The 26,837-nt window shown below is 36.1% G+C and overlaps 1 protein-coding gene across 2 annotated transcripts in view; it reads right to left on the bottom strand.

The window, feature by feature from the left end:
• The window catches only part of INTS8 (integrator complex subunit 8), a 46,708-nt gene that overhangs the window by 2,361 nt on the left and 17,510 nt on the right, over positions 1 to 26,837 (bottom strand). For both annotated transcript variants that reach the window (XM_061171281.1, XM_061171282.1), the window contains 16 exons: positions 22,840 to 22,910; positions 22,280 to 22,455; positions 20,994 to 21,127; positions 19,278 to 19,388; positions 17,576 to 17,777; positions 14,026 to 14,147; positions 9,689 to 9,873; positions 9,213 to 9,246; positions 8,498 to 8,554; positions 8,343 to 8,404; positions 5,816 to 5,934; positions 4,340 to 4,443; positions 3,281 to 3,331; positions 1,577 to 1,650; positions 1,432 to 1,496; positions 1,224 to 1,267 (listed from right to left, as the gene is read on the bottom strand). In XM_061171281.1, the coding sequence (XP_061027264.1) occupies positions 1,224 to 1,267; positions 1,432 to 1,496; positions 1,577 to 1,650; positions 3,281 to 3,331; positions 4,340 to 4,443; positions 5,816 to 5,934; positions 8,343 to 8,404; positions 8,498 to 8,554; positions 9,213 to 9,246; positions 9,689 to 9,873; positions 14,026 to 14,147; positions 17,576 to 17,777; positions 19,278 to 19,388; positions 20,994 to 21,127; positions 22,280 to 22,455; positions 22,840 to 22,910 (1,611 nt within the window). The remainder of the gene's footprint in view (positions 1 to 1,223; positions 1,268 to 1,431; positions 1,497 to 1,576; positions 1,651 to 3,280; positions 3,332 to 4,339; positions 4,444 to 5,815; positions 5,935 to 8,342; positions 8,405 to 8,497; positions 8,555 to 9,212; positions 9,247 to 9,688; positions 9,874 to 14,025; positions 14,148 to 17,575; positions 17,778 to 19,277; positions 19,389 to 20,993; positions 21,128 to 22,279; positions 22,456 to 22,839; positions 22,911 to 26,837) is intronic.

Raw genomic sequence — 26,837 nt, 5'->3', positions numbered from 1 at the left:
GGGCTGACAAACTGGGGAAAACTTGGTCATGAACTTGAACGTCTCACTGATCATGAGGAACATGGGAGCCCGGAAGTAAGAAAGGGATAGATTACTGGCACAGAGATCTTATGTAGAGCAATTCTGACAAAAATGCCTGGCCGTGGGTAGCTGATGAAGAGTAAAGGTAATAATGGAACCTGGAGTGCCAGGGGTGTTGGATAAGTTGATCACATGTCTTTTGATGCATGTAGAGGAACAGCCAGGTAGTTGTTTAGATGAGCTAGTGAGGTAGGTGTAAGCTTCCAAGGAGAAAGGGCTTAAAAAATGATACAAGTAGTGATAGTCTAGAAACGCCATCAGGGAACTGGGAAATTTTCAGCATTGCCTTCCAGCCCTGGATAAGTTGGAAATGGGAGAATGAGTAGTCTCCAATTAAGTGGAACTGGCACCATATTCTTTTTCCTTTCTCTTTTTTTTTTTTGAAAGATGCTGTTGTTATTCTGTTTCCTCTAAATAATGGCCATACAGTTTAGTCCAAGTACAAAGCTTTAAAGGACACTTAATAAACAGCATATACTTTTATTAATGAATGAAAGAGCAAAGAGAAAACATATATGGTAATAGTGACACAGCAAATGTTAGGCTAGTAAAAATGACCATGAATTTGTAATGTTTTGGTTTATAAGTCAAGTTTAAATAAATAATTCATCCATCCAGTAACTACTGAGCATCTATTATTTGCCAGGCACCATTCTAGGTATCAACTGTGACAAAACCAATTCCTACCCTCATGGGGAAACAGCCAATAAATAAGTAAATATACAGTATGTCAGTTGTAGATAAGTGCTATGGAGAAAAGTTTTAAAAGGGAAATGAGAGTAAGAGCATTGAAGGGAAAGGGGGGAGAGACATTGCTATTTTATAAGATGGTCAGGAAAGGACAATTACTTCTTAAGAAGGTGACATTTGAGAAGAGACCTGAGGGAAGTTAAAAGAATGTTCCTGAAAGAGAAAATTTCACAGGCCATTTGGTAGTGAATGTTCTTGGCATGTTCAAAGAACAGTAGGGGTATTGGTGTAGGAGAAGTTAGCAAGGGAGAGTCGAATGAATAGCTAGAGGTCAAGTCACATGCGGCCTTGCAGGACATTGTAAGGACTTTGATGCTGTATGAGACAGGAAATAGTTTAGTATTAGGGAAATTAAGCACATCATTGAAGAATCAAGGCATAAAATAACTTACCGCAATTTGTCTTTTATCTGTTTCTCCTCTTTTGTGATGAAGATCTAAATGAATCAGTTAAGAATAATAAATTTGATACTATTAAATATCATGATAGATTCTCAACTGTTCTTTGTTTTTTATTTAGAAAATATACAATATTAAATACTTCTTTAATTTACAGAAATGAATTGTTCTAACATCACACACATATGTTGATGAAGGATACAAGTCAAGTATTCCAAAATGGTAACATCCCATATGTAGTCATAGTAGGAGTCCATAGCATCATGACTGAAAAACAGAACTCAGTTACTTCCTCTTTCTTAAGCAGAAAAATTTCAACTTCATTTTATTTCAAAAACCATTCATACCTGTTTTGTTCCTGCAGTGATTTAAAGGCTGTTTTGTAGTCAATCTCTCTGAGGAACTGACATAAAATTGCCACCTACATAAAAAAAAGAATTGAAAATGGTTTCATGTAACTAGTATCAACAATGACTACTGGTTTTGGAGGGGTAATTTTTAATGACTCTCATGTCAAGAGTACATTATTTAATATAAGAGGCCTTGCAGATCAGGCTGAGTGCATCAGCTCATATGTATGGAATCCATCCAATTTTAATTGTAAAAAACCCTTACACAAGTGTCTGTCTGCCCAATATTTTCTTCCCCAGTGACCTAAATCATAAATTTTTAGAGCTTTACCTGAATGAGAAGCTGGCAAAAAGCCAGTTTAGAAAACTGAAGGAAATGGAAAACTGCCAAACATAAGTGTCAAACATTCAAGGACATATAGAACATCCAATTAAACCTTTCACAGCTGGCAAGTACAGAAGCTCATTTTGGCAAAATGTAGGCCAGTCTGCTTAACATAGAAAACAGATCCATTTCAGTCAGGTATGTAGGTCATAATGCTGATCTCTTTTTTAAATATTTAAAGATTTTTAAATTGATTATTATTCACATACCATAATGTAAACCCTCTTAGAGTATAAAATTCAGTGGTTTTTAGAATATTCACAAAATTGTACAACCATCACCGCTTTTAAGTCTAAAACATTTCATTACCCGCCCCCCGCAAAAAACAAAAAACTCCATACCCATTAGTAGTCAGTCTCCATTCCTCCCCTACCTCTCCACCCCGCAGTCTCTGGCAACCACTAATCTACATTCTGACTCTATAGATTTGCCTATTCTGGACATTCCAAATGAATGAAATCATACAATACAAAGCCTTTTGTATCTGGCTTTTTTTTACTCAACATAAAACTTCCAGGATTCGTCCCTGTTGTAGCATATATCAGTACTTCACTCCTTTTTATGGCTGAATAATATTCCATTGTGTATATATATATATATATATATATATATATATATATACACACACACACACACATACATACACACACACACACACACACACACCAAATCTTGTTTATCTATTCATCAGCTGATGAACATTTGGGTTGTTCCCACTTTTTGGCTATTATGAATAATGCTGCTATAAACATTTCATGTACAAATTCTTCTGTGGACATATGTTTTCAGTTTTCTTGGTTATATACCCAGGAGTGTAACTGCTGGGTCATATGGTAGGTAATTCAATGTTTAACTTCTTGAGCAAGCACCAAATTGTTTTCCAAAGAGGTTGCCCCATTTTATATTCCTACCAGCAACATATGAGGTTCTAATTTCTCCACATCTTCACCAATACTTGTTACTATCTTTCAGTTACAGCCTCCTTGTGAGTGTGAAGTGATATCTCATTGTGGTGCTTACATTTCCCTAATGATTAATGTACATATCTACTTTTAAATATAAGAAAACATACTTGAGAATGCTTTTTCCATTTATAAGGTTCAAAGACCAATGTCTTCTAACTCATACTTTCATTTTAGTTAAAATTCTGTAAACTATTTAAAAAAAATTTGAAGAACATGCAAATTCTTAAATACCATAAATTTAAGCAATTATGATATGGAAAATAAAAGCTACTTCCCAGTCCAATGCCTTATATTTATTATAAACTCTAATATTCATGAAAACAGACCAGCATCATAATATTATAAACTAACCTGTGTGTGGCAATTCAGCAAAGAACAGCACTTTATCATTCGTTTTATTACCTACAAAAACAAAATTCTGGTTATTTTCAAAAACTAGTTAATGTCAATTGTAACAAATGTACCACTCTGATGTGGGATGTCAATCGTGAAGTAGGTTGTACATGTACAGGGACAGCAGGTACATGAAAACTCTGTATTTTTCACTCAATTTTGCTATAAATCTAAAACTGCTCCAAAAAATAGAACTTTAAGTTAAAAAAAATCTAGTTATTAAAAAATTTTAAATGTTATTTCAAAAACCATTATTGTAAATATTAAAAAATGCCATTTATTAAATTATGATATTGGTGGCCTAAACCAGAGGAAAGGGTAATGCATATTGAAAGAAAATGAACAAAATTTGAGATGTAGGAGGCAGAATCAATATGCCTTGAAGGCTGAATAGATGTTGGTGGGAGGGTTAGTAAAGAAAAGAGGATGACACTCAGGATTTATGCTTAGTCAACTCAAAGGGCTAAACAAAGGTGACTGCTATTTCAGTGGGGTCTTCTGTTTTTGTTTTTGTTTTGGTGTGGGAAGGTCATCAGGAGGAGAGACTGGTAAAGTAAGACGCTGAATCAGGGGACTTCCCTGGTGGTCCAGTGGGTAAGACTCCGCGCTCCCAATGCAGGGGGCCCGGGTTCGATTCCTGGTCAGGGAACTAGATCCCACACGCATGCTGCCAACTAAGAAAGAGTTCGCATGCCGCAACTAAGAGCCTGTATGCTGCAGCAAAGAGCCCGCAAGCCACAACTAAGACCCGGAGCAGCCAAAATAAATAAATAAATACTAAAAAAAAAAAAAGATGCTGAATCAGTTTTGGACAGGTTGAGTTTGAGGTGTTTTTGGGAAATCAAAGCAGCAATAGCTGTGGGCACTGGAAATATGGAGAGCAATCTGGTCTAGAGCAATCAATTTGGGAGTTACCACCACATACATGGAAATGAATAAGCTCATGCAAAAAGAGGCCCAGGAAGAAGAACATTTAAAGACAGACAAGAAGAAAGCAAGCCCGCAAAAACAACCTACCTGGTCTGTATAAACATCTGGGGGCACAGCCTTATTAAAGAAATCAGAACACACAGCTCCTGCCTGGAGGTAATAGTGAAGAGCTGCCGAATACTGATTTGTTGCTTGAAGTAGAAAACAGAGATAAAGAATTACCTGCCATTAAACACACAGCTGGAAAAACAGGACCTCTTTTGTGAAGAGTCAGGTATTACTTCATGTTTGACAAAAGCAGATTCAAACCACAGACCTAGGGATAACACTTCGCCAGGCCAACAATGAGAAAAATTGGCTTTATTTTTTCAACCACTTTAAAGTAGTTGTATAATAGAGTCTTTCCTTCTAAAACTGATTAGCCAAATATTTAGCTCAGATTCCTTGTCAAACTTACTAGTACAGAATTTAGTATTTGGAGGTATTTATTTCCCAAATGACTATACTAGAAACAGACCTTATTTTTCTGAGGCAGTTTAGAATCAGAAAATCTATTCTGAATAAAGATATTAAGATCCTGATAATAAATTCTTTGCAGGGCTGGGGTAAAAATGAGCATTAAAATTGGCAAGTATTTATTTCAAAAATAATCCAGGAGAGAGTAGGATGATGTAGGTGAGGGTACAGATGAAATGAGACTGGCCATGAGTTAATTACTGTTAAAGCTGGGTGGCACCAAACTATTATCTATAAAATAAATAAGCTACAAGGATGTATTGTACAACACAAGGAATACAGCCAGTATTTTGTAGTGACTATAAATGGAATATAACCTCTAAAAACTGTGAACCACTATGTTGTAAACCTGTAACTTATGTAATACTGCACATCAACTATACTTCAATTTAAAAAATAAAAAAATAAAAATGACTTAAGGCTGCTTGCAATAAGTCACTTAAAAAAAAAAAAAAGCTGGGTGGCAGACACAGGAGATACATGGGGGTTCATTATACTATTCTCTCTACTCTTACATTGTGAACTTTCTCTTTAAAAAAATCAACTCCTAAAAAAGTGACCCAGAAATGACACCAGTCAGAACTTCAATTTGATCTGTATAGTAATAGAAATTCCCTATCAAGTTGGAAAATCTATCACATACAACCGGGGGGAAAAATTAGGAATCTATTTTCAAGAACACAAATAATTATCAAGAGTGCATGGACATATTTTAGAACCTTTAAAGAGCAATTTTGTAAACTAAACTTTAACCTCTTTCCTTAAGAATGTTTTACCAACTTTTTAGATGACCATTTACTATTAAAAAAAAACACAGAAAAAAAGTAGTCAACATAAAACCAAAAGCATCTGAATCAAAGTCTCAGAAAAATGCATACATATAACAATAATAGTTACTTTCAATTTTATCTAGGAAGAAGAGTTAGAGAATGTCAAAAACAAGACTTAAGTTTAATAAAGTATTGTAATAACAAGTGTAATATATTTATTTTCACTTCTAAAACTGCTACAAAAACAAAACACAAAGCAACCATACATCTCACTTACCAAAATAAATGTCTGCCTGAATAATTAACCAGGAATGGTTGTTTGGGTTTATACTGAGGGCATACCGAACTAGCTCTTTCACTGTGATAGCCACGGCTTCAAAGTCCACGGACTGGAGGCTATATGAAAGACAATAAACATAATCTCTATTTTAAGAGTCAACTTCAAATTCCATACACACATTTATTAAAAACAAAAAGACTTAGTCAAAATGTAGGTGATCATAAATACAATGCTAAATATTACTAGGAGTAAATATTTTAAAACTATCAAAACAACTAAATCTGAGGAAGTGTGATCAGCTAACTTTTTATAAGGGGCTGAAAACAATCTGATTTTTGATTCCTTTTTTTCCCCAAAATGCCAAAGAAGGCCACTCTAAAAAGTATCTTTAAATATTCGACAATATAAAGCACAAAAAAGGTCGTAGGATAAAACCCTGTCTCCACTTTTTATGCACAATTTACAGGCAACAAAATTATAAAGAGACAGACTCATAAAAATTTTCCAAATGATTTTTAAGTTCTGTTATCTAGAGGAAGCTACAGAAAACAAGGGCTCAAACACTAACAGTACTGCTACATGGCCTTAAATTCACCTTGTGGCTTCTTGTAAGGGTTAACTAACTCCTCTGGATTAGATGTTTCACCGGGTTGGGGCGAGCTGTGGCAAGGGTATCACTGCAGCGCATTTGGAAGCAATGAAGAATCCAAAAAAGAGTACGGAAGGGGGCCAGCTGCGCTGAGCCTAGTTAAGCCTGGAAGTCCTAAGATGCAGAATTAGGAGGTAGAACTGTGAGGATAAAGCCAAGCCAGCACCCAAGAAACACGCTGACAGCCCCTACAGCGAGACCCAGCGGGGGAGAACAGGCTTTGGCTTCAGAAACACACCGAGGTTCAAGTCCTGGCTCTATCATCTAACAAGGTTGGACAAAGTACTCCTGTTGCCCTGAGGGGTTAGATTTTACCATAACTCACCACTGTTCCCAGTACAGTGGGAAAGTATTGTGGTGCCATTAGTAAATACCCAACTGTTGATTTACAACTAATTTATTCACAATTATTTAAATGAGTTACACTGGTTTATGTTTCCTAGAAATTATAAAATGTTAAGTCTAAGAATTCTATCTACATATCAAACAATTTTAAAATAGTAATACTTAATCCATGCCATCCTCACACTATTCTTGGAGTCAATAAAGACTCCTGCTCAAGAGAAATATCTTTTCTGGTCAAACATTTAGTCACATTTTATTTTCTCTGCGTTAATTTACATTAAAATAATTTTATCATGAAAATAATAGTTAAGCCTACTATGTGGCAGCCCTTATTCTAAACACCTAGCTTAGAAAGTTTATTATTTAATCCTCACAAGGTAGGTACTATTCTTATACCCGTTTTACAGATGAGGAAACTGGCACAGAAAGCAACTAACCCAAGGTCATATACCTGAGAAGTGGAGAGGCTGGGACTCAATCTCTGAGTCTGGCTGAGAACCTCTATGATAAACCATTCTTTTGCCCCATTTATAAACACACACTGAAAAACATCAATCATTAGTTTACAGTCTAAACTTAGGCCAAAGAAGTAACACCAAAGAGGTATTACAACCATCAATTAAAAAGGCAAAATGACCTCAACATGATTCTTGGATTGCTATCTAATATACCGAATTTTATGTAAAAATCTGCAGTTATTTGCTTCAGGAAGCATAGTGCTTCTGTGGGAACTAAGGCTCAGTAAGCAGAGGGAAGGGTCACTCACCCACTTTAGACTCTCCAAATCCCTGTCAGAGAGAGAGCGGCTTCCAATCTCTAAGACTGAGACAGAAGCAAATTGCTCTCATTCTACTGCCTGCTTACCTACCTACTACAATCTTTTCTTCTTCAAAAATGCCACTAAAAGCAATAAAATAAGGCCTAGATCTGCCCTCCAGGCACAAAAAAGATGATTGGCGGGGAAGGGAGAAAAGGAAAAGTAACTTTTGTGAGGAAACAAATGGACTCTCTTGAATGAGAAGTTGCTACATGTGGGAAGAGAAAAATATAAATGGTTTCTTTTCCAGAAAAGGAACCTTTTCTTCTTCCCGCCCAAAACTCCCCCATCCTCTTACTGTGATTCTCAGGTGATGAAAGTTAAGAGAGAAGATTTCTTAAATTACTTAAAGAACTTCTTAAGGCAACTAAAAAGGGTTGGGAACCTCTGACAATCACTGTTAGAAAAACCTGATAGAAAGTCATTCTTTCATTAGCCTCAATTTTCTAATTCTACCACCGACAAGGAATCAGGACTACTGAGAGACTGTCTAGGTTCTACTTAAGGCTAGTATACCTTAGCTCTTACTTAGTTATGCCTTATCCATAATTTTTAGGAAGATTATTACTGTTAATAGAGAAACATGAAGTTGGCTATAGAGTCCTAACAAATTGCAGCCTTTTCATCAAATTATTCAAGGTTATCTATATCAGTCAGGATGGTTTCTAAATATATAAACAATTTAATAAAATGTAAGCTATAATACTTCTTACTTGGGGATGGAGGATGGCCAGATAGAAATGTGTTCAGCTGTAATATCATTCACAATGTCCTCCTTATTTAAAAAAAAACAAAAAAAAACAAAAAAGCATGATTTAAAAGGAAATTTCTTCCAAAGATTTTTTAGATGAAATTATAAAATACTTACCCGAACATTGTGAAGTTTCACAAAGAGTGATAAAATAATAGTCAAAACCAATGGTTCCTATGAGAAAGAAAACACAGTATCCTTAAATATTATATATATTTTAATATTTCTCCCATCAACCTCAAGGATACCAAGTATTTTCCTTCAAAAGATTCTTACGGTTTTTAAAATTACCACCTGCTTTAGTTTACAGCACACTAAAGATCAACTTTATTTTTAATCTCATGAAAGAAATGACAACACACAATTTACACAAAAATGACCAAATTTAGGTGTCTGTCCTCACATCTTTTGAAATTGAGTAAATAGACCTCTTTCCAACTAGTACTTCCAGCTACCTCTAGAAAAAGTTGACTTTTTATTCCTTAAAATAATATTTAAAGGATGGAATTTAAAGAGTGGAATCTATGTCCAATAAATAAATATGACATTAATCCTATCAAGAAACATTAAAGTTAGGCTTCACCCATCTAGCCCTATTATGAAGAATTCTTTACAGTTTAAAAAACACCTGTTCTAGTCACTAAAACATGGTAAGGTAAATGCAAAACAAACTTCTCCATTCAGACTATCCCATCCTCAAAAAAATGATCACTGAAGATAAAAAGCACATTAACAGATTACTTAAATAATCAGCATTTAAACACTCAATATTCTTTTGTCATATTCTACAGAAATCAGCAATAGTAATTAGATCAACTTTTATAAAGCTTACCCGTAATTTTTTGATAAAAGAAAGCAGTTCACTCCTACAAAAAACACAAATTGTGTATATACATTTAATATCAGAAATTAAAAATAAAAACAAGAAAGTAAATTATACGTGAAGGTTTATTCCTAACTTTCCAGTCCTGCATGTATAAAGGAGTATAATATTCTACCGTCGTACTAACCTAATAAAATGTCTTTCCTGTTTTAATCACATGAGACATCTTCAGTACTATCCAACCAAAACTGTTGATTTTGAACTCAGGTTTGATTATATTAAATGATTAATAAGTAGTCTCTTAAAGTAACATATAAACAAGGTATTTCCTAAGGTGGCCATATCAGACAAGTCCATCGGAGATCAGCACCACAGAATTCTTACATTGTCCATCTTTATGATACCCAAGGATAATGGTAGATGTTCTTACAACAGTACAAATAGTATAAATAAATAACTAAAAAAACAAACTGATAGAAACATACCGATACATTATACCTAATGTAGACTCCCTCTGCTTTATTAAACTAATTCTGCCATCATTTCCTCGTTTGTGTTGACTGGACACACTACAGATCTGAACAACAACTTCCCAAAGGTCTTTAGCAGTCCGTCTACTTTCTTTAGGGCCTGGAAGTTCTTTGCATGTAGCTGCTAAAAGCTGTCCAAGCTATAACATGAAAAACAGACAGAAAATACACAAAAGATAATCTGTAATGTCATACATGCTATTTCTATTACTGAGGAACATCTGAAGAAAGATAAATAACTGCCTACACATACGAAGCACAGGTATCTTATGCTGTGCCTTCTATCCAACCACTGAGGAATTGAGAGCTCACTGTCTACTGACAGATCTGAATCCGATCTGGGAAGGGGATCCTCTGGTTCCGCCACATTATAAACTTCCTTGTTTCTAAACAATTACAGTCTAATGAGAATAAAACTGAGACAATGCAAAGAGGTATGTGACCTATTAAGTGGGAAAAAACAAAACTGCTAAATACACATAGTATGATCCCACCTTAAAAAAAAAAAAAAAGCCCGTAATGGAACATACACACTACAATGTTAACTGTAAAAGCCCAGAGATGAGACTGAAATAGGGGTTAAATTTCACTCACACACACAATTTTTTTTTAAATTTTAATGAAAAAAACGAGGAAAAAATATGGACATTGAAGTTGGCAGAATAAAGGAACAAGATCTAGAGCAACTTTTCTCTAAGAAAAATGATAGCAACTGGGGATGGAGCTACTGCTGATGTGAGGAGATAGAATTAAGGAAGGACAGATTACTGAAAGTGACTGATCTGAATAAAGGCAGCCTTCAGGACCAAAGGTGTAGGAAGGACCCAGAAATAAAGAATGGAAGGGCTGAAAGCAAAAGGCAGAGAAAAGACAGGCCCAAAATGTAGAGAAAGAAATAGGCTTATATGCCAAATCCAGCACGTCTTTCCCTCTATAATTTAAGCAAGAGAGGGCCCCTCTATCCTTTGTTTTTAGTAATTCTTATACATCACTTCTCTTTAGAGGGTAAAGTAGCCAACGATAATTCACGTCCCTCAGGAATCCCCAGTTCCCTGACTGGACCTAGAAAAGGTTCATAATGGGGTCCCACTGCTTAAAGAAAGAGGCAGGATTATGACAAAGGTGAAAACAGTGCTTTTCCCCCAAATTTCAAACATAGAAAAATTGAAAGTACAGTTCAATAAATACCTGAACACTTGACTTAATTTACAAGAATTCTGGTGCTTCCTAAAGCTAGTGAAAATGGTGTTAAAAACCCTAGCTAGGGGGCTTCCCTGGTGGCGCAGTGGTTGAGAATCCTCCTGCCAATGCAGGGGACACGGGTTTGAGCCCTGTTCTGGGAGGATCCCACATGCCGCGGAGCGGCTGGGCCCGTGAGCCACAACTACTGAGCCTGCACGTCTGGAGCCTGTGCCCCGCAGCAGGAGAGGCCGCGGCGGTGAGAAGCCAGCGCACCGCGATGAAGAGTGGCCCCCGCTTGCCACAACTAGAGAAAGCCCTCGCATAGAAACGAAGACCCAACACAGCCAAAAAAATTAAATAAATAAATAAATAAATATTTTTAAAAAGGAGGAAATTATGTTCTCTGACTCTAAAAAAAAAACCCCTAGCTAGGCTATGTGAATGGAAATCAAGGGTCCCTGATCTAGGAGGACATTTCATCCTGCGTGCCTACTGCACATACTCTTCTCTAACAACTAGGATCACAATATACACAAGTTATTTACTGCAGTTCTCAATTTCATTTTCTGTTGTCAGAGATCACATGCTTGGCTGAAGGTTACTACATTAAGCAAGTAAATTCACTTAAAAGTAAGAATTTTCAGAGGTATTAGGCCCCAAGTCAGTTGAATTCCACAAACATTCTTGAGCATCTCCTATGTGCTGGGTATCAAGCAAAGCACTGAAAATATGAAAATTAACTGTCCTCAAGAAGCTCACTGCTTTACGGGGCAGACAGGTGAACAAATAATTTACTATACAGTATAAGTGCAACAAAAAAAATATGTCCACAGTACAACAGTACAGAAGTAACAAGAACAGCAAGTTTGCGAAGAAAAGAATTATGGAAAGCTTCAAAGAAACTACACAAACAGGCAAAAGTGGGAAGAGCATCTCGGCCAAATGAACAAACAGCACACAGAAGTGCAGAAGTGCGGAAGCCTGAGAAAGCACTGTGTGTACAAGGGCCGTGAGCGCTCCGGCACCACAGACAGAGCTGGCATGACAGGGAGGGAGAAGGAGAAGCTCCCACACCTTACAAGGCCTTGCAGGCCATGGCAAAAGCGATGGTCTTTGTCTTATACCATTATGACTGTTGGCACCAACCTTTCCTCCTCCTCCCACTAGCTAGTCTCTCATAATCCAAGTGCCCATAAATGCTGTACATTTTCCAATATACTACACTACCTCCCATACTGATCCAAGGGAGAGGCTGGACTGTTTTTATTATTTCAAAAGGTCATATTTAGTCACATGCTTAAGATTTTTTCCTTTCCTTTTTCCATTCCTAAGAGAATGGAAAATAAAATTGATTAAAGATCACTTAATATTTCACTACCCAGGGATAATGACTGTTAATATCCTTCCAGACTCTTCCCTAAGCATCTGTGTGTATATTCCACACCAAATTCAAAGTTTGAAAGCTGCTCTGAATTGCATAATTTTTAATACCTAATCCCTTACTCTAGACTTCTCAATCTGATTACCTTCTCCTCTACATTAACAAGGGAACAAGGGGCCAACTAGGGAAGGAGACACACAAAACCCTAATCCAGATGAGACGATGAGATGCCTCAGTGGCCCCTGCAGCAAGGTCACCTCATATCCTTCCTCCTCTGCGGCCAGATCAAGGGGAAGTGCAGGAAGCAGTGAGCTAACCTAGCCCAAGGTTAGGCAACCCACAACACAATACCCCGTGCCCTTCCACACTGCAGGCCCTCAAACATGCGGCCAGGCTTCCTGGTGCACAGCTCCACAGAACTCACAGCTAAGAGAAGCAAAGAGAAAAGCTACTGCACTGTCATAATACGAAGCAACGAGCTACCGTTCTAAGTGGAAACGATAATCTTGAAACGAAACGGTCGTCTCATCTGAGAGTTTACTAAAGACAAGAGACTGCTGGGCATAATCAGACAAATACCCTAGATATTAGGAACTCCTATCTCAGAAAGTTCACTAAAAAAAAGATATAATCCAATGTCTGAAATTCCAAAGAGAAGGATGACTCAAGCATGACAAATTTTTATGAACGACCACAAAGAAAACAAAAAGGAGGACAAAAACAAAAGAAATCAGTAAGTCTTCAAAGGGTTGAAGTGAAATGAGCTCAGTTTTTTAAAGGCCATACATGAAGTAAGGAGGAAGAAACAAATAACCAAAGGCAAACGTAAAAACTGGTACAGTGTTGCAAGGTTTCCAGATAACCATCCATTTAAAGGGACTGTGTACTGAAGATGAGATGATGGCAGGTAAGAACAAAAGGTAACACAAGCATTAAGAAAAGAGTAAGGAAATCTGAAGGACCAAACATATACAAAAAAGTGGTAAACCATGAATTTTTTTTTTTTTTTTTTAACTACAAGACCAAAAAGGGAGAAAAGTTCACTGCTTATTCAGGGTAAACATAATATTAACACATGAAGGAAAGAATCTTAGGGAAGACCTCCTGTCTCTCTTTATTTTTGATGTTTTCTCCACCCAGAAGCATTTTCAGTCGTGCAGGATAGGTGTAATTAAGAAAGGAGAATAAACAAACAACATACCATCAATTCACTGAATGAACTGTTTCATATGGAAATAATCACTAATAACAAACATGTAGCCTAATAAGAATCAGGTATCAACTTGGAGAGTTTAATAGGCTTTGAAGAAGGGTAAGGTGCTCAAATGGAAAAATGGGTGCAGCTCACCCCTAACGGCCCCCCCAGTCCAACCCAGCTAGACCCGGGTATTCCAGAGCTGAAACCGGGGTTTGACTACATCAATCAAAGCAAGAAAAGCTGACTAACTTCTCACTAGTTTAGGATTATACCAAAATGTTGTCTATTAACGAAATAATTTTTGCTTGCATTCTTATAACTATAGGGTAGAAGAAAAAAATATTAGAGAGGGCAAACTCAAGTGCCTGAATTATCAAAAACTATACTTTTACCTACAAACCAACAAGCATCTGTCCCAACTTAGACTGAATCTTAGAAACTGGACAAGCTCCCTAAGTAGTACAGATCTAGAGAAACTGGTCCAATAATCCCAGCCTAATAACCCTTTTATTTAGATTAAACATGAATTACCTTTACATATGGATTACTCTGAAGCAGAAATGCAGGAACCTGCAGGGTAAGGTATTCATTTTCCCTCCAGTTTAACATAAAAGCAACACACTCCTCGGCAATAACCTGACGAAGAGGAATATCTAAACAGCAAAGAAGAAAGTAGTTGGAGTTACCATCATAACACTAAAAGAACAAAGCATGGGGCTTACCTGGCAGCCCAGTGGTTACGACGCTGTGCTGTCACTGCAGAGGGTGCAGGTTTGATCCCTGGTAAGGGAACTCAGATCCTGCAAGCCGTGCAGTGCGGTGTGGCAATCAATCAATCAATAAATAACAAAGCAAATAGTTGCTCAGATTCCAGCTGAACAAATTAAAAACAATAGTTACAGATGAAAAAATAGAAAAACACTAATATTTTATACTTTTCTCTAGAAAGTTTAAGGTTTCCCAATAACAGGTTGCCACAGTCCCCACTATTAATCAACAAAATTCTCTACTAAGAACACCTTAAGATGCCTAATACTCTACTGTGGAAGTCTAGGAGTTGGTACCCAGCCTCTACAAATTTATAATTTAAATGAGCAGAGAGGGACTTCCGTGGTGGTCCAGTGGTTAAGAATCCGCCTTCCAATGCAGGGGGCGCGGGTTCGATTCCTGGTCAGGGAACTAAGGTCTCACATGCCACGGGGGCAACTAAGCCCACATGCCGCAACTACTACTGAGCACGCAGGCCACAACTAGAGAGCCCGCGTGCTGCAACTACAGTGCCCACGAGCTCTGGAGCTCACACGCCACAACTAGAGAGAAGCCTACGGGCTGCAACTAAGACCTGACGCAGCCAAAAATAAATAAATAAATGAGCAGAGAAGAACCACACAAACAAAACAAATATATAATGGTATGGTATAAACTTCTAGCTATTTAGAGCACAGAAATAGGTAAACCACGTTTAAAGCTGTAATAAATCCATGTTAATATGTTTTTCATTTTTTAATAATTTTTCCTGATTAAAACACGATAAATATTCATAAGAGACCAATCATTCACTCATTCAAAAAATACTTACTATACCTGTAACAATTTTAAATAAAAAGATATGAGGGAAAAAAATCACTCAGAATTGTTTGACCATTATTTCCTTTGAAATAAATAATTATTAAATATACCTTAATATTAAATACATTGTGAATTTTTGTAGCTCAAAGTATATAATACTCAGGTTTTAATGTATTTCAAGAAAGAGGAAAAGAAACCCAATGAATACTAAATAACAATGTTAAAACTTAAAATGGTGAGAGCTATTAAACTTCTTGAGTACCTATATCTTTCAGTCTTTCTAAAAAGTCTTTGCCTGTGGCTATTTGTTTATATCTCACTTTATCCCAAAAAGCAACTGGAGATGACAAAAAAGAGGCACAGGAACACACCAAAATTAAGTAAAAATACATTATTTGCATCATCTTCTTAAAGAAGGAGTGAAGACAGAAGTAAATTTACTATCCCAGTGTGCAACATGTCACTGTGCGTTGTGCGCCACACACTTTGCCAAAGGAAGGCCAGACAGCATTTGGCTCCAAGGCGTCCTTTATTCACTGGGCATCTCTCATTAGTGAGTCCACAATGGTTCTTAAAGAAGAATCAGCATCCAGAGAGTGGGGTTCAAACGTTTTCTTGTTCTTCCTAACAGTACATCCTTTCCTTCTCATTTCAAACACTGCTTATAACACAAACTACGGGACAAACAGATGAACATTCAGTAAGTTAGGGGAGAGAAGGAAGAATGGAGGGAGGGAGGGAGGGAGGAAAAGTGAAGTGAACTCCAAACTACTCAAATGCCAAAAAGGTAGTACAAAGAGACTATAATTATTTGAAGGCATTTCCAACCATTTCAAAGAGTAAAAGCACAGGCTTAAGTTGGCTTGATGAGTTCAAAACACAGTTCCGTCTCTTACTTCATGACTTTGGCCAAATTCTTTAACCTTAGTTTCTTGATTTACAAAACGGGGATAATTAAATAAGAAGCTACTTCATGAAGCTGCTGCGAGGACCAAATCAGTTATGCACCTAAGCTCTCAGAAGAGTGTATGACATGTAGTTAGCACTCAATAAATGTTAGGGTTTTTAAAATTCTTTTTGCTTTTCATTTTAGAGAACCAATCTTCAACCTTTAAAAAGAAAACACTCTGGGGAATTCCCTGGCAGTCCAATGGTTAGGACTCTGTGCTTTTACTGCCAAGGGCCCAGGTTCGATCCCTGGTAGGGGAACAAAGATCCCACAAGCCGCACAGCATGGCCCGAAAAGAAAAAGGAAAAAAAAGAGTTTTAGAAAACACTCTGTTGACAGTTGGTATATATTAATTAGATCAATTTTTATTGTGATACTGAAGGGCACTGATGCATTAAAACTCAAAGGTATTCTATCTACAGAGTGCTAAAAAGTTGTAATTTCTTCAAGAAATCACAATGTTATAACAAATTAATTCAAAACACCCCAGAGGGCCAGCAGCCATTTGTTTGGGCACATTATTAGGACCTTGCTTTACACTTCAATTTTACTATTTACAGTATTAAATGTGTACAGTATGATTGAAATGCTCTAAATATTATTAAAACATGTAAAAGAAACTGCTTTAACTAAGCAAGATTATATGTAACAGATGATAATTCTTATGATAAAAAAAAATTCTTATGATAAGCTCCTTTTCATAATAAGATCTTTACATTTAGAACTGGACAGTCAAAATCTGTTCCTAAAGTGACCACAAGTGACTTCCTGACCCACAGGCAATCATGCTGAGGGCTGTCTATGGCAGCTATGAGGAAATAAACCTTCAACATGCAGCTTCAAGGACATTTTGAATCTTTTAACAGAATATCTTAAAATTGCAATATAGTTTTTGTAGTGTGTTGAATGCTGTCCCCTCAAAATTCATGTACACCCGAAACCTCAGAAGGTGATCTTACTTGGAAACAGGGTCTTTGCAGATGTGGTTAGTTAAAATGAGGTCATACTGAATTAGGGTAGACCCTAAATCCAATGACTGCTGCCCTTACAAGAGGAGAGGACATGGACACACACACACACAGGAGAAGGCCACGTGAAACAGGGAAAGACTGGAGTGATGCAGCTACAAGCCCAGGAACACCAAAGGCTGCTGGGAGCCACCAGAGGCTAGGGAGAAGCAAGGAAGGATCCTTCTCTAGAGCCTTCAAAGGGAGTGTAGCCCTGCAGACCCCTTGATTTCAGAAATCTCATTTCCAAAACCATGAAAAAAATTCATTTCTGCAGCAATAAAGACCCAAAGCAGCCAAAAATAAATAAATAAATTTTAAATTAATTAATTAATTAATTAATTTCTGGTACTTATTTATGGCAATCCTAGGAAATTAATAATTTCCTACATTTTCCCCAATGTTTTCAAGTGAACTCCACATCTGAATTCTGTTTTAAAAGACAAGTAATTTTTTCATAGATGGTAAAAAGTCCAGTAAATATTCTTTTAGAATATTCCCCACAGTTACTTGAGTACTAAATTTCTGAAATTTGGCTTTGTGAAAAAAGTCTTACCAGGAAGCCTCATTTCCAGATATCCTCGCACCCTACTAATAAGATCAGAAGGCGGTCTCTCTCCAGATTGCCCTGTTCCAGCTTCATGTGTATGAATATCCAAAAGCAGCATCTCATTCAGCATGACCTGACGAAGTTTCGGTGAGAATTCTGTCACCAACTCTAAACAAGCAGCAAATAGCTGTTTAGCGTGGGAAAAGTCCTATAAAAAGAAACAGCAGAATAGCCTGGATCACCTTTCCTCTGGAGTCAAAAAATACGTCTTTATAAGTACAGAACAAAGAGGAGAAGAATTAAGTTAAATGGCTAACACTGGTTATCTTGGGAGGTGAGGCTAGACTATCATCTTTTTATCATCTCTGCATTGTTGATTTATTCCAATAAATACTTAATTCTTTTGTAATTTTTTTTTTTTTTTTTTTTGGCTGCACCACACGGCATGCAGGATCTTAGTTGCTCGACCAGGGATTGAACCTGTGCCCCCTGCAGTGGAACATAGAGTCCTGACCACTGAACCGCCAGGGAATTACCTGTAATTTTTTAAAAACAACCAATAAACAATCAATATAATATACATGCTATATTACTAAACAAGTTTTACATAAATTATAAAATAACAAAACTAGGGGACTTCCTTGGCAGTCCAGGGGTTAAGACCCCACGCTTCCACTGCAGGGGGCACAGGTTCGATCCCTGGTCTGGGAACTAAGATCCCCCATGCCACGCAGCGTGGCCAAAAAAAAAATTTAAAAATTAACAAAACTAAAAGTTTTATATAAATATTATATACATATATCATACAGGTATAAAATTCCATGATTAAACACCCTTCTCCACCTAAGATAGTCAGAATTAGACCTTACCCCCTTCAACAAGGTTCCACATTCTAAAATTTTGCACACAACCCTATTAGCCTATATAATTGACTAATAAATAAATCAAATCAGCTATGATCCAAGCCCTTTCCTACACATCTCTTTCTAATTTTTCCAAAGAGTAGCCTTCGCTTACTCTCTCCACATGATTCCTTCACTCATACAAGATGGCTTCTATCCCCCACATCGTGAAGAAGAAATAGCTCTTACTAAACACAGATCTTCTAATGGCACAATCTACTCAATACCTTTCAGTTACCTTACTGGACTTAGGGGCTGCAACCCAGTACTGTCCATTCCCTTTTCTTGACATCCTCTATCCCCTTAGCTACTATGACCCCACAAGTCTGGTCTTCATACCAGACTCTTTCTCATGCCACTCTTTTTGGACGCTGTGCTGGATCCCCTAGGTTCTGAATATTCTCCCAGGGTGATCTTTGATGATTCCCAAATCTGTATTTCCATCCCAGACTACTTCGCAAATAGATCCTTATGTAAAATCTACAAAAGTAATTTTAATGATTTTTGTTTTTTTCTTTAGCTTGGAATACAATCTTTACTAACTGAACCCTAAATACAAATAAGAACTACTCAAGTTCTCTAACTTTTTAAAAGAAATAGAGTAGTAGCCGTATGTCCAAGACCATTTTCGTATAGTTATGAGGGTAAAAGGAAAAAGAATAAACCAAAACGCCTTTTCAAATATCCTCCTAGGCCTACAACTATGATTTTAAGATCAGGAAAACACAACTGATTCTGATTCCTGGCTTCATGCTAAATTTACAAAGCATATTCTTAACCAGACGTCAATGTATGCTTTTACTCACCTTAACAGTACTGCAGTGTAAACCTTTGGCCATTAGAATGTAAACCAAATCTCTTGTTAAATTGTCTTTGATTCCCAGGATAACACCACTATAGACAGAAGGTATTTCCCACTAGAAGAAATAAAAATCCACAAATACACACACATAAAGCCAAATCTAGATAAGAATCTTTCAGTAATAGTCAACCCCATTTAAAAAATCATTCAAAAGCCATTTTTGAAAGAGAAAGGAAAATGACAGCTGTATTGAAATGCTAATCAAAATGAACATAATCACTATAATAAGCTAGTAATAAATAATTAAATGGATTGGAACTTTCTGAAGGATAGCCTATAGAAATAAAGAAGGAAAAAAAAAATTCTAGGAGTTTAATACGTATTAACTCACATGATCCTCACAACAGTATTAAGTAGGTACTATTATCTCCATTTCACAGATGAGAAAATGGAGACACACAGAAGTCAAATAACTTGCCAAAGACTATACAGCTAGTTAAGTAGAGAGCTGGCATTCAAACTCAGGCAGTTAGTACCGGAACTCCCGCTCTTAACTATTATGCTATATACTTGCTCTCTATATAAATGAACACAAATAACAATGTCAATGCTAAGAAGCCCAACTAAGGTTCAGACCAATTTTTCATTTCACTGCACTTTTACATTCAAACCCCACAAAATATACAGCAATTTCTTGCTGCTTTTTATTACATATTCAGCAGAGGAGGAGTATGCAGTTAAATTAGAAGCTCTACCATAGTACTTTAATTTCACCTGTATCTGTGGACTGTTTCCCTTGTATCTCAAGCTACATTCCACTGAAATGTTTAAAAAGCTATTTTCATTTGCACTTTCCACACAGGAAAACTTAAATAGACAACTTCAGAAACATTAGCTTGGCATTTTAAAAAGAATATCTAAAGCCAAAAATGTTCTAAAAAGAAGTTTTAATGAAGTGGTTCTAAACTGTAGGCTTTAGACTTCAAGAAGATATGAAAAAACTAAACCAAAAATACTCTGTAAGCACACAGCAAGTATTAGCTCCAGGCTGCATAAATATTATACCTTACACAAATATTAACAGCTATACTGAAAATGCATGTAGGTGTTATGACAACAAATGAAATATAAACTCATTTTTTGTTGTTACTGATTTAATAGTATCTTTTTTGGATATTTCATATTTCCTCTGTCAATGGATGTTCAAAGTGCAGTTACTCTCATGTGCAGGTCCTTCACATTGTTGATGAATTGTTGACAAATAAAAGGGGTTCTTATTCCCAAAAAGGTCAGGGAACAGCTCTTCTATGAAATTACATCAGAAAACAAGGATAATTTTCTTATCTGTTCTTTTTTTTTTTTTCCTGGCTGCATTGGGTCTTCTTGCTGCACGCGGGCTTTCTCTAGTTGTGGTGAGCGGGGGCTACTCTTCGTTGCGGTGCGTGGGCTTCTCATCGCGGTGGCTTCTCTTGTTGCGGAGCACGGGCTCTAGGCACACAGGCTTCAGTAGTTGTGGCACGCTGGCTCAGTAGTGGTGGCTCGCGGGCTCTAGAGCACAGGCTCAGTAGTTGTGGCGCACGGGCTTAGTTGCTCTGCGGCATGTGGGATCTTCCCAGACCAGGGATCAAACCCATGTCCCCTGAATTGGCAGGCGGATTCTTAACTACTGCACCACCAGGGAAGTCCCTTCTTATCTGTGCTTAAGAGAGGGTTTTCTTACCTTATTAGACACTGTCCAGAATTGGCGCTCTGAAGTCATACCATGTAATTCAATTAAAATCTGTCGAATCCTCCAGGGATCTACTGACAATATCAGCTGATGCTCCAACTGGCCAATGTTGACACTTGCTGAGGCTAAGAAAGGAAGAAGAGGTTTCCATTTAAATAATGATTTGATTCAAAGGTATACATAATCCTATAAATATGAGAATGGTAATTTACTGAGAGAAATTGTGCATGTTTATAAGTATTATAAGTTAAAAGCATCTCTCATCTTGAAAACTGATTTATTCAACTTAATGCAAATTATTTTAACTTCACTCTCATATAGAAAGCCTAACACAATTTTTATTATGTCTTCATTTAATAAATGAATGCATTTAATAAAGATAATGAAAATAAAAACATAAAAATCAGTAACTGGTACATGGAAAGAATTATGTGGGATATATGGAAAAATTTAACTTATATAGACAGTCTCCTACTTTGGAACATACTGTGTTAAAAGCACGTATAAAATGTTTTGAGCAATAAACATTAAGAATGTGTTTTCTGAAGGGGAGAATGAGGAGGTGGAGGCACTGCCTTCCCCAGAAAACCAAGAATTGATCATTAAAATCCCTCACTACAACTCGGCTTTCAGATATAGTCTTCAATAATGCATTTCCAGCATTTTATCTGTGTTAATATTATTCTTTCCCTTTACACCTGGACTGTCAAAGCAGTTTAAATCTAATGAGGGTCAAAGCAGCTAAAAGTTTGTTCAGCCAACTGAATTCTCTGTCTCCCCCATATTAAGTGTTGAAGCTTGTATTCCTTATTAATGAGCAGCACTATATTTTCTACTTATATTTATAAAATAAGAGAAAAAAATGCAAGAAAATCATCAAATAAATAAGGCAAAAATGGCAATGGTGCCAAAGCTGAATGTTTAGCCAGAAGACAGGATCACGGTGATATATAGGCTGAAATGCATGCAAGCCAGTACCTTTTATTGTTCTCAACCGCTCCCCTCCCCTCCTCTGTCTTTTACCTTCAAGAACACAGCAGCAGTTACGTGGGTCTACTTCCCCAGCTAAAATCTTTTATGTATCTAGGCCTATATCTCCATGAACCAGAGACTCAGCAGAGTCCCAAGACTTAACTGCTTAGACAGAAATATGACTACAAAAGACAGGTAAATGTCTATTAATTACCAGCATTCGTGTAATCTGAAACAAATTAAGAGGATATCCTCAAATACACTGAGGGGCAGAATGTGCCAACATTTTAGCTAGCAGAGCTAACCTGGGATATCATAAAATGAAGTTACTGGTTTAATGCACAGATTTACTCTAGGGGATCTCTTCCTCATCTGATCAACAAGTAGCTTTCGTTCTTCATCTTTCAACAATGTAATGAAAAGCTCATGTGAAGAAATCATGAAAACATACTGCAGGTCTTCCAACCCCAGACACACATTCCTAGATCAGTAAGAAATATTATAAAACAAAAAAGTGTATAATTTTAGTTTGGGGAAAACAATCATATTAACCAATTTTTATTAATAAACTGTTTAAAAAGCCACCATTCAATAACTGCACAACAATAATCTGAAACAGCTTTTAAAATTTCTTTTTGGTCCTTATTTAAAATTTGTGATTTCAGTGCTACAATATACAAAAGGAGTAACTGAAAGAATCCTAAGTTTTATGTGACTACACGAATCTAAACCATAACTGTTCTTAAATACCAATTATTGCCTGGTTATAAGATAGGCAGGGCAAACCCAAAACAATAAGGAATAAAAGATATTTTTCTCACAGGACTAAGTTCAAAATTAAGAAAAAGAAAAGAAAGGCACTTACTTTAGAAAAGCAGCCATGTTTCCTTTCAAAGAATCTGAAGCTTTTTCTAAATTTATTGATCTTGAACATACCTAGGAATTTGAGTAATTTTTATTTGAATATGGGTACTTTAAAATAATTATACTACAGTCTGAAAAGTTTAGATTTAAAAACAACTGAATTTTCCTTTCAAACATTATCAGTCACAGATTTGGTTAAGAAATTTAAGAGGCGAGACCAAAGAATATGCAGTAAAGAATAATCTATTTAGCATACGAACAAGTCCTGCCGAAATTTACACAGTACGTTGCCAAATTAAATGGAGTGATAAATTTAAGAATCAGAAGTTCCTGTCAGAAAAGTGAGAAAAGGGTCATCTTAGATAGTTGAAAAGAATGATCGATAATAGTTAAAGTATATAGAACCAATGGTTAAGAAGATAACCAAGGTTTAAAAACTAAACAATGACAATAAAGAGTAACAGAAACCAGCTATGAAAACATTAGTTATCTAAAAATAATATCCTTATAATATTATTGAGTTTATTAGATTAGGCTTCCTTCCCACATATTATTTACAAGAAGTCAAAAAATATATATTATTAGTGTAAAAGCTCCCTAACCTTAAGAAATTGTCAAATATTCTCTAATATGTTGACACAAAAATTAAATAATATAATGTTTATAGCAGCATTATTCATAAGAGCTAAAAAGTGGAAACAACCCTAAAGCCCATCAACTGATGAATGAACACTCAAAATAGACACTGAAGAGCATATCCAGTCAATGGGATACTATTCAGCTATAAAAAAGAATGAAGTACTGATACACACTCCAACATGGATCAAATTTTTCAAGTTTTCAACATTAAGTGAAAGAAGTCAGTTATTTATATGACATGTCCAGAACAGGCAAATCTACAGAGACAAAAAGTAGATTAATAGTTGCCTAGGGTTGAAGGGATTGAGGGAAAATGGGAAATGACTGCTAATGGATAAGGAGTTTTTTTGCAAATGGGCAGAGAGGAATGAAATGTTGTCAAACTGGCTGAGGTGATGGCTGCACAACTCTATGAACATACTAAAAATCACTGAACTGTACATTTTAAATGGGTGAATTGTATGGTATGCGAATTACATCCCAATGAAGCTATTAAAAGAAAAAAAGGAATAATAGTATTTTTAATTACCATGCTCAGAAACAGTATCTTAAAAGTACTTTGCTCAGATGAATAGGTTACGCTATCAGTATATAACACATCTGAGCATCTTGGAGTATGTACAATATATTTACATTCTAATAATTTTGCCCCACTGTATACATAATTAAGTTTGCTACCATATGTAAGACCTTATGATAAATAATACTTTAGTATCCTTTCATGAGATTGTTTATTCAAATATAGAGATGCATTGTACACGTGTCGTCATGTGTTTGGGAATATGTGGTAACTCCTGATAAGCAACATAACAGAGATGTTATGTGAATTCACCTCAACTTTTTAAAAATGAAAAATATGAAATAGGTGACATCTCTACAGATGCTATAAACACTGAAAAGATAACTAAAAACATTAATATTAATCAACTTAAAAATTTAGAAAAAGTGGACAAATTCTTAGAAAAGAACTTCTCAAAACTAATCAAGAAAAAAGAACAGCAGATGAAATCACTGAAATTGAATCAATGCCAAAGACCTTCCCACAAAAAAAATCTCCAGGCCCAAATACATCATTGGTAAATTTTACCAAACACTGAAAAAAGCAATGAGTCCATTTTCTTTTCCAGGCAAAAAGAAATGATCCACACCTCAATTTATTTATGAGGCACACATGACCTTAGTAACAAAATCAAAGACAGGACAAGAAAGAAAAAAAACAGATGCATCAATCTCACACACGAATGTAAAAAAATCTTAAAGTATTAGCAAGCCAAATCCAGCAATGTATATTAAAAACAATCATAACATGAGCTAAAACTAATACAATGTTACATGTCAATTATATCTCAGTTTAAAAAAAAGATCACAACCTAGTTGGGTGTATCCAGACAAGGTACTTAAACACTTAAAAATTAATATACTTCACTATATAAACCAATCAGAAGAGAAAAATTACGTGCTTATCATAATAGACATAGAAAAAGCATTTAATAAAATCTAAAAATAATTCATGATTTTTTTTTAAAAAAAGCCTTCAGTGAATTAAGGATAAACAGAAACTTCCTTAATCAGATAAGGAGTAACTGTAAGAAAAACCTATGATAAACATCATTCTAAACAGTGAAAGAGTGCAAGCTTTTGAGACTAAGAATGAAACCAGGAAGCCCATCAGAGCCCTTTCTACCAAACATTGTACTGGAGATCATTGTCAGCACAGTAAGAACAAGTACATAGAAATAAAAATGAAAAGGCTAGAAAATGAAAAAACCAAAATGCATTATTTACAGATAAAGACTATTTAGAAAAACAAATGAACCTACAGATAAACAGAATTTTTAAGAGTTTAGCAAAGTAGCTGGAAACAAAATCATTATACAGAGTTCAACTATACCTCTATACCAATGCATAAACTATTTTCAGGTTCATAAAAAAAATAAAATAAAAAGACGTCTATGGAAAAATTATAAAGCTTTAAAGGGCATTAAAGAATGCCTAAATAAATCAAAACCTACACCAGTTCACAGATTAGAGTACTCAATATTGTAAAGACACTAACTTTTCACAAATCGGCTTTTAAAGGTAATGTAGTTCCAAACAAAAATCCAACAGGCTTATCTGTGAAACTTGACAATCTGAGTCTACTGTCGACAAGAAAACACAAAAAGACTAGCATAACCAATACAACTTTGAAAACCAAGGTTTGTACTTCAGATGATATCAAGACAGGGATACTGATGTACGGGTAAACAAACAGAAAAGTGGTACAGAACACAGCCCAGAGACAGGCCCGCACACGTATGGATACTTGGTATTCAAGAGAGGTAGCACTGGAGATTGGTAGAAAAAAGATGGAACTTTCAATAAATGGTACTGGAACAAGTGAGGAAAAAAATGACATCAGACCCCATACTTTATGTTAATACACAAAAATCAATCATAGGTGGATTAAAGACCTAAATGTGAAAAGAAGGCTAAGCTCTAGAGCTTTTAGAAGGTAAAATATAGGACAATTTTCACGACTACAGGATATGAAAAGCTTTCTTGAACAAGACACAGAAATCCACTAATCTTTTCCTTTATGGAAAAGATTGATAAATTTTATTATATTAAAATTAAGAACTTTTAAAATAATAAAAAGTTAAAAGAGGGCTTCCCTGGTGGCGCAGTGGTTGAGAATCTGCCTGCCAATGCAGGGGACACGGGTTCGAGCCCTCGTCTGGGAAGATCCCACATGCCGCGGAGCAGCTGGGCCCGTGAGCCACAATTACTGAGCCTGCACATCTGGAGCCTGTGCTCCTCAACAAGAGAGGCCGTGATAGTGAGAGGCCCACGCATCGCGATGAAGAGTGGTCCCCGCTTGCCACAACTAGAGAAAGCCCTCGCACAGAAAAAAAAAAAAAAAAAAAGTTAAAAGAGAAGTGAAACGCAGAAAAGATACCTGCAATATTTAAAACTAGTAAAGGACAGAATATATAAAAAACTCCTGCAAAAAAAAAAAAAAAGACAATTCAACAGAAAAATGAGGCATACCACTTGGAATGGGTACCTCAAAAGACAAAATCTGTATGTGCAAAAAATAAATGAAAAGCTGCTAAATTCCTCAGTAATAAAGGAAATGGACATTAAAACCTCAATGAGATACCATTATACCATGACCCTGACAGGAAATCTGACAATACCAAGTGCTGACAAAGATCCTGACCAACGAGAACTCTCATGCATGCTAGTGGCAAAAACATTTGGAAATTATATAGTAATATTGCAGATAAACCTTCTCCAGGAATGTAACAGATAAATCGTATGTGGGTGCACCAGGATTTATGTACAGTATGTTCCAAGAAGCACAATAGGCACAAACTG

This window comes from Eubalaena glacialis, chromosome 17 (genome assembly GCF_028564815.1).
Source record: "Eubalaena glacialis isolate mEubGla1 chromosome 17, mEubGla1.1.hap2.+ XY, whole genome shotgun sequence".
Lineage (NCBI taxonomy): Eukaryota > Metazoa > Chordata > Mammalia > Artiodactyla > Balaenidae > Eubalaena > Eubalaena glacialis.
The sequence above is the reverse complement of the archived record's forward strand: the minus strand, read 5'-3'. Positions and strand labels throughout refer to the sequence as shown.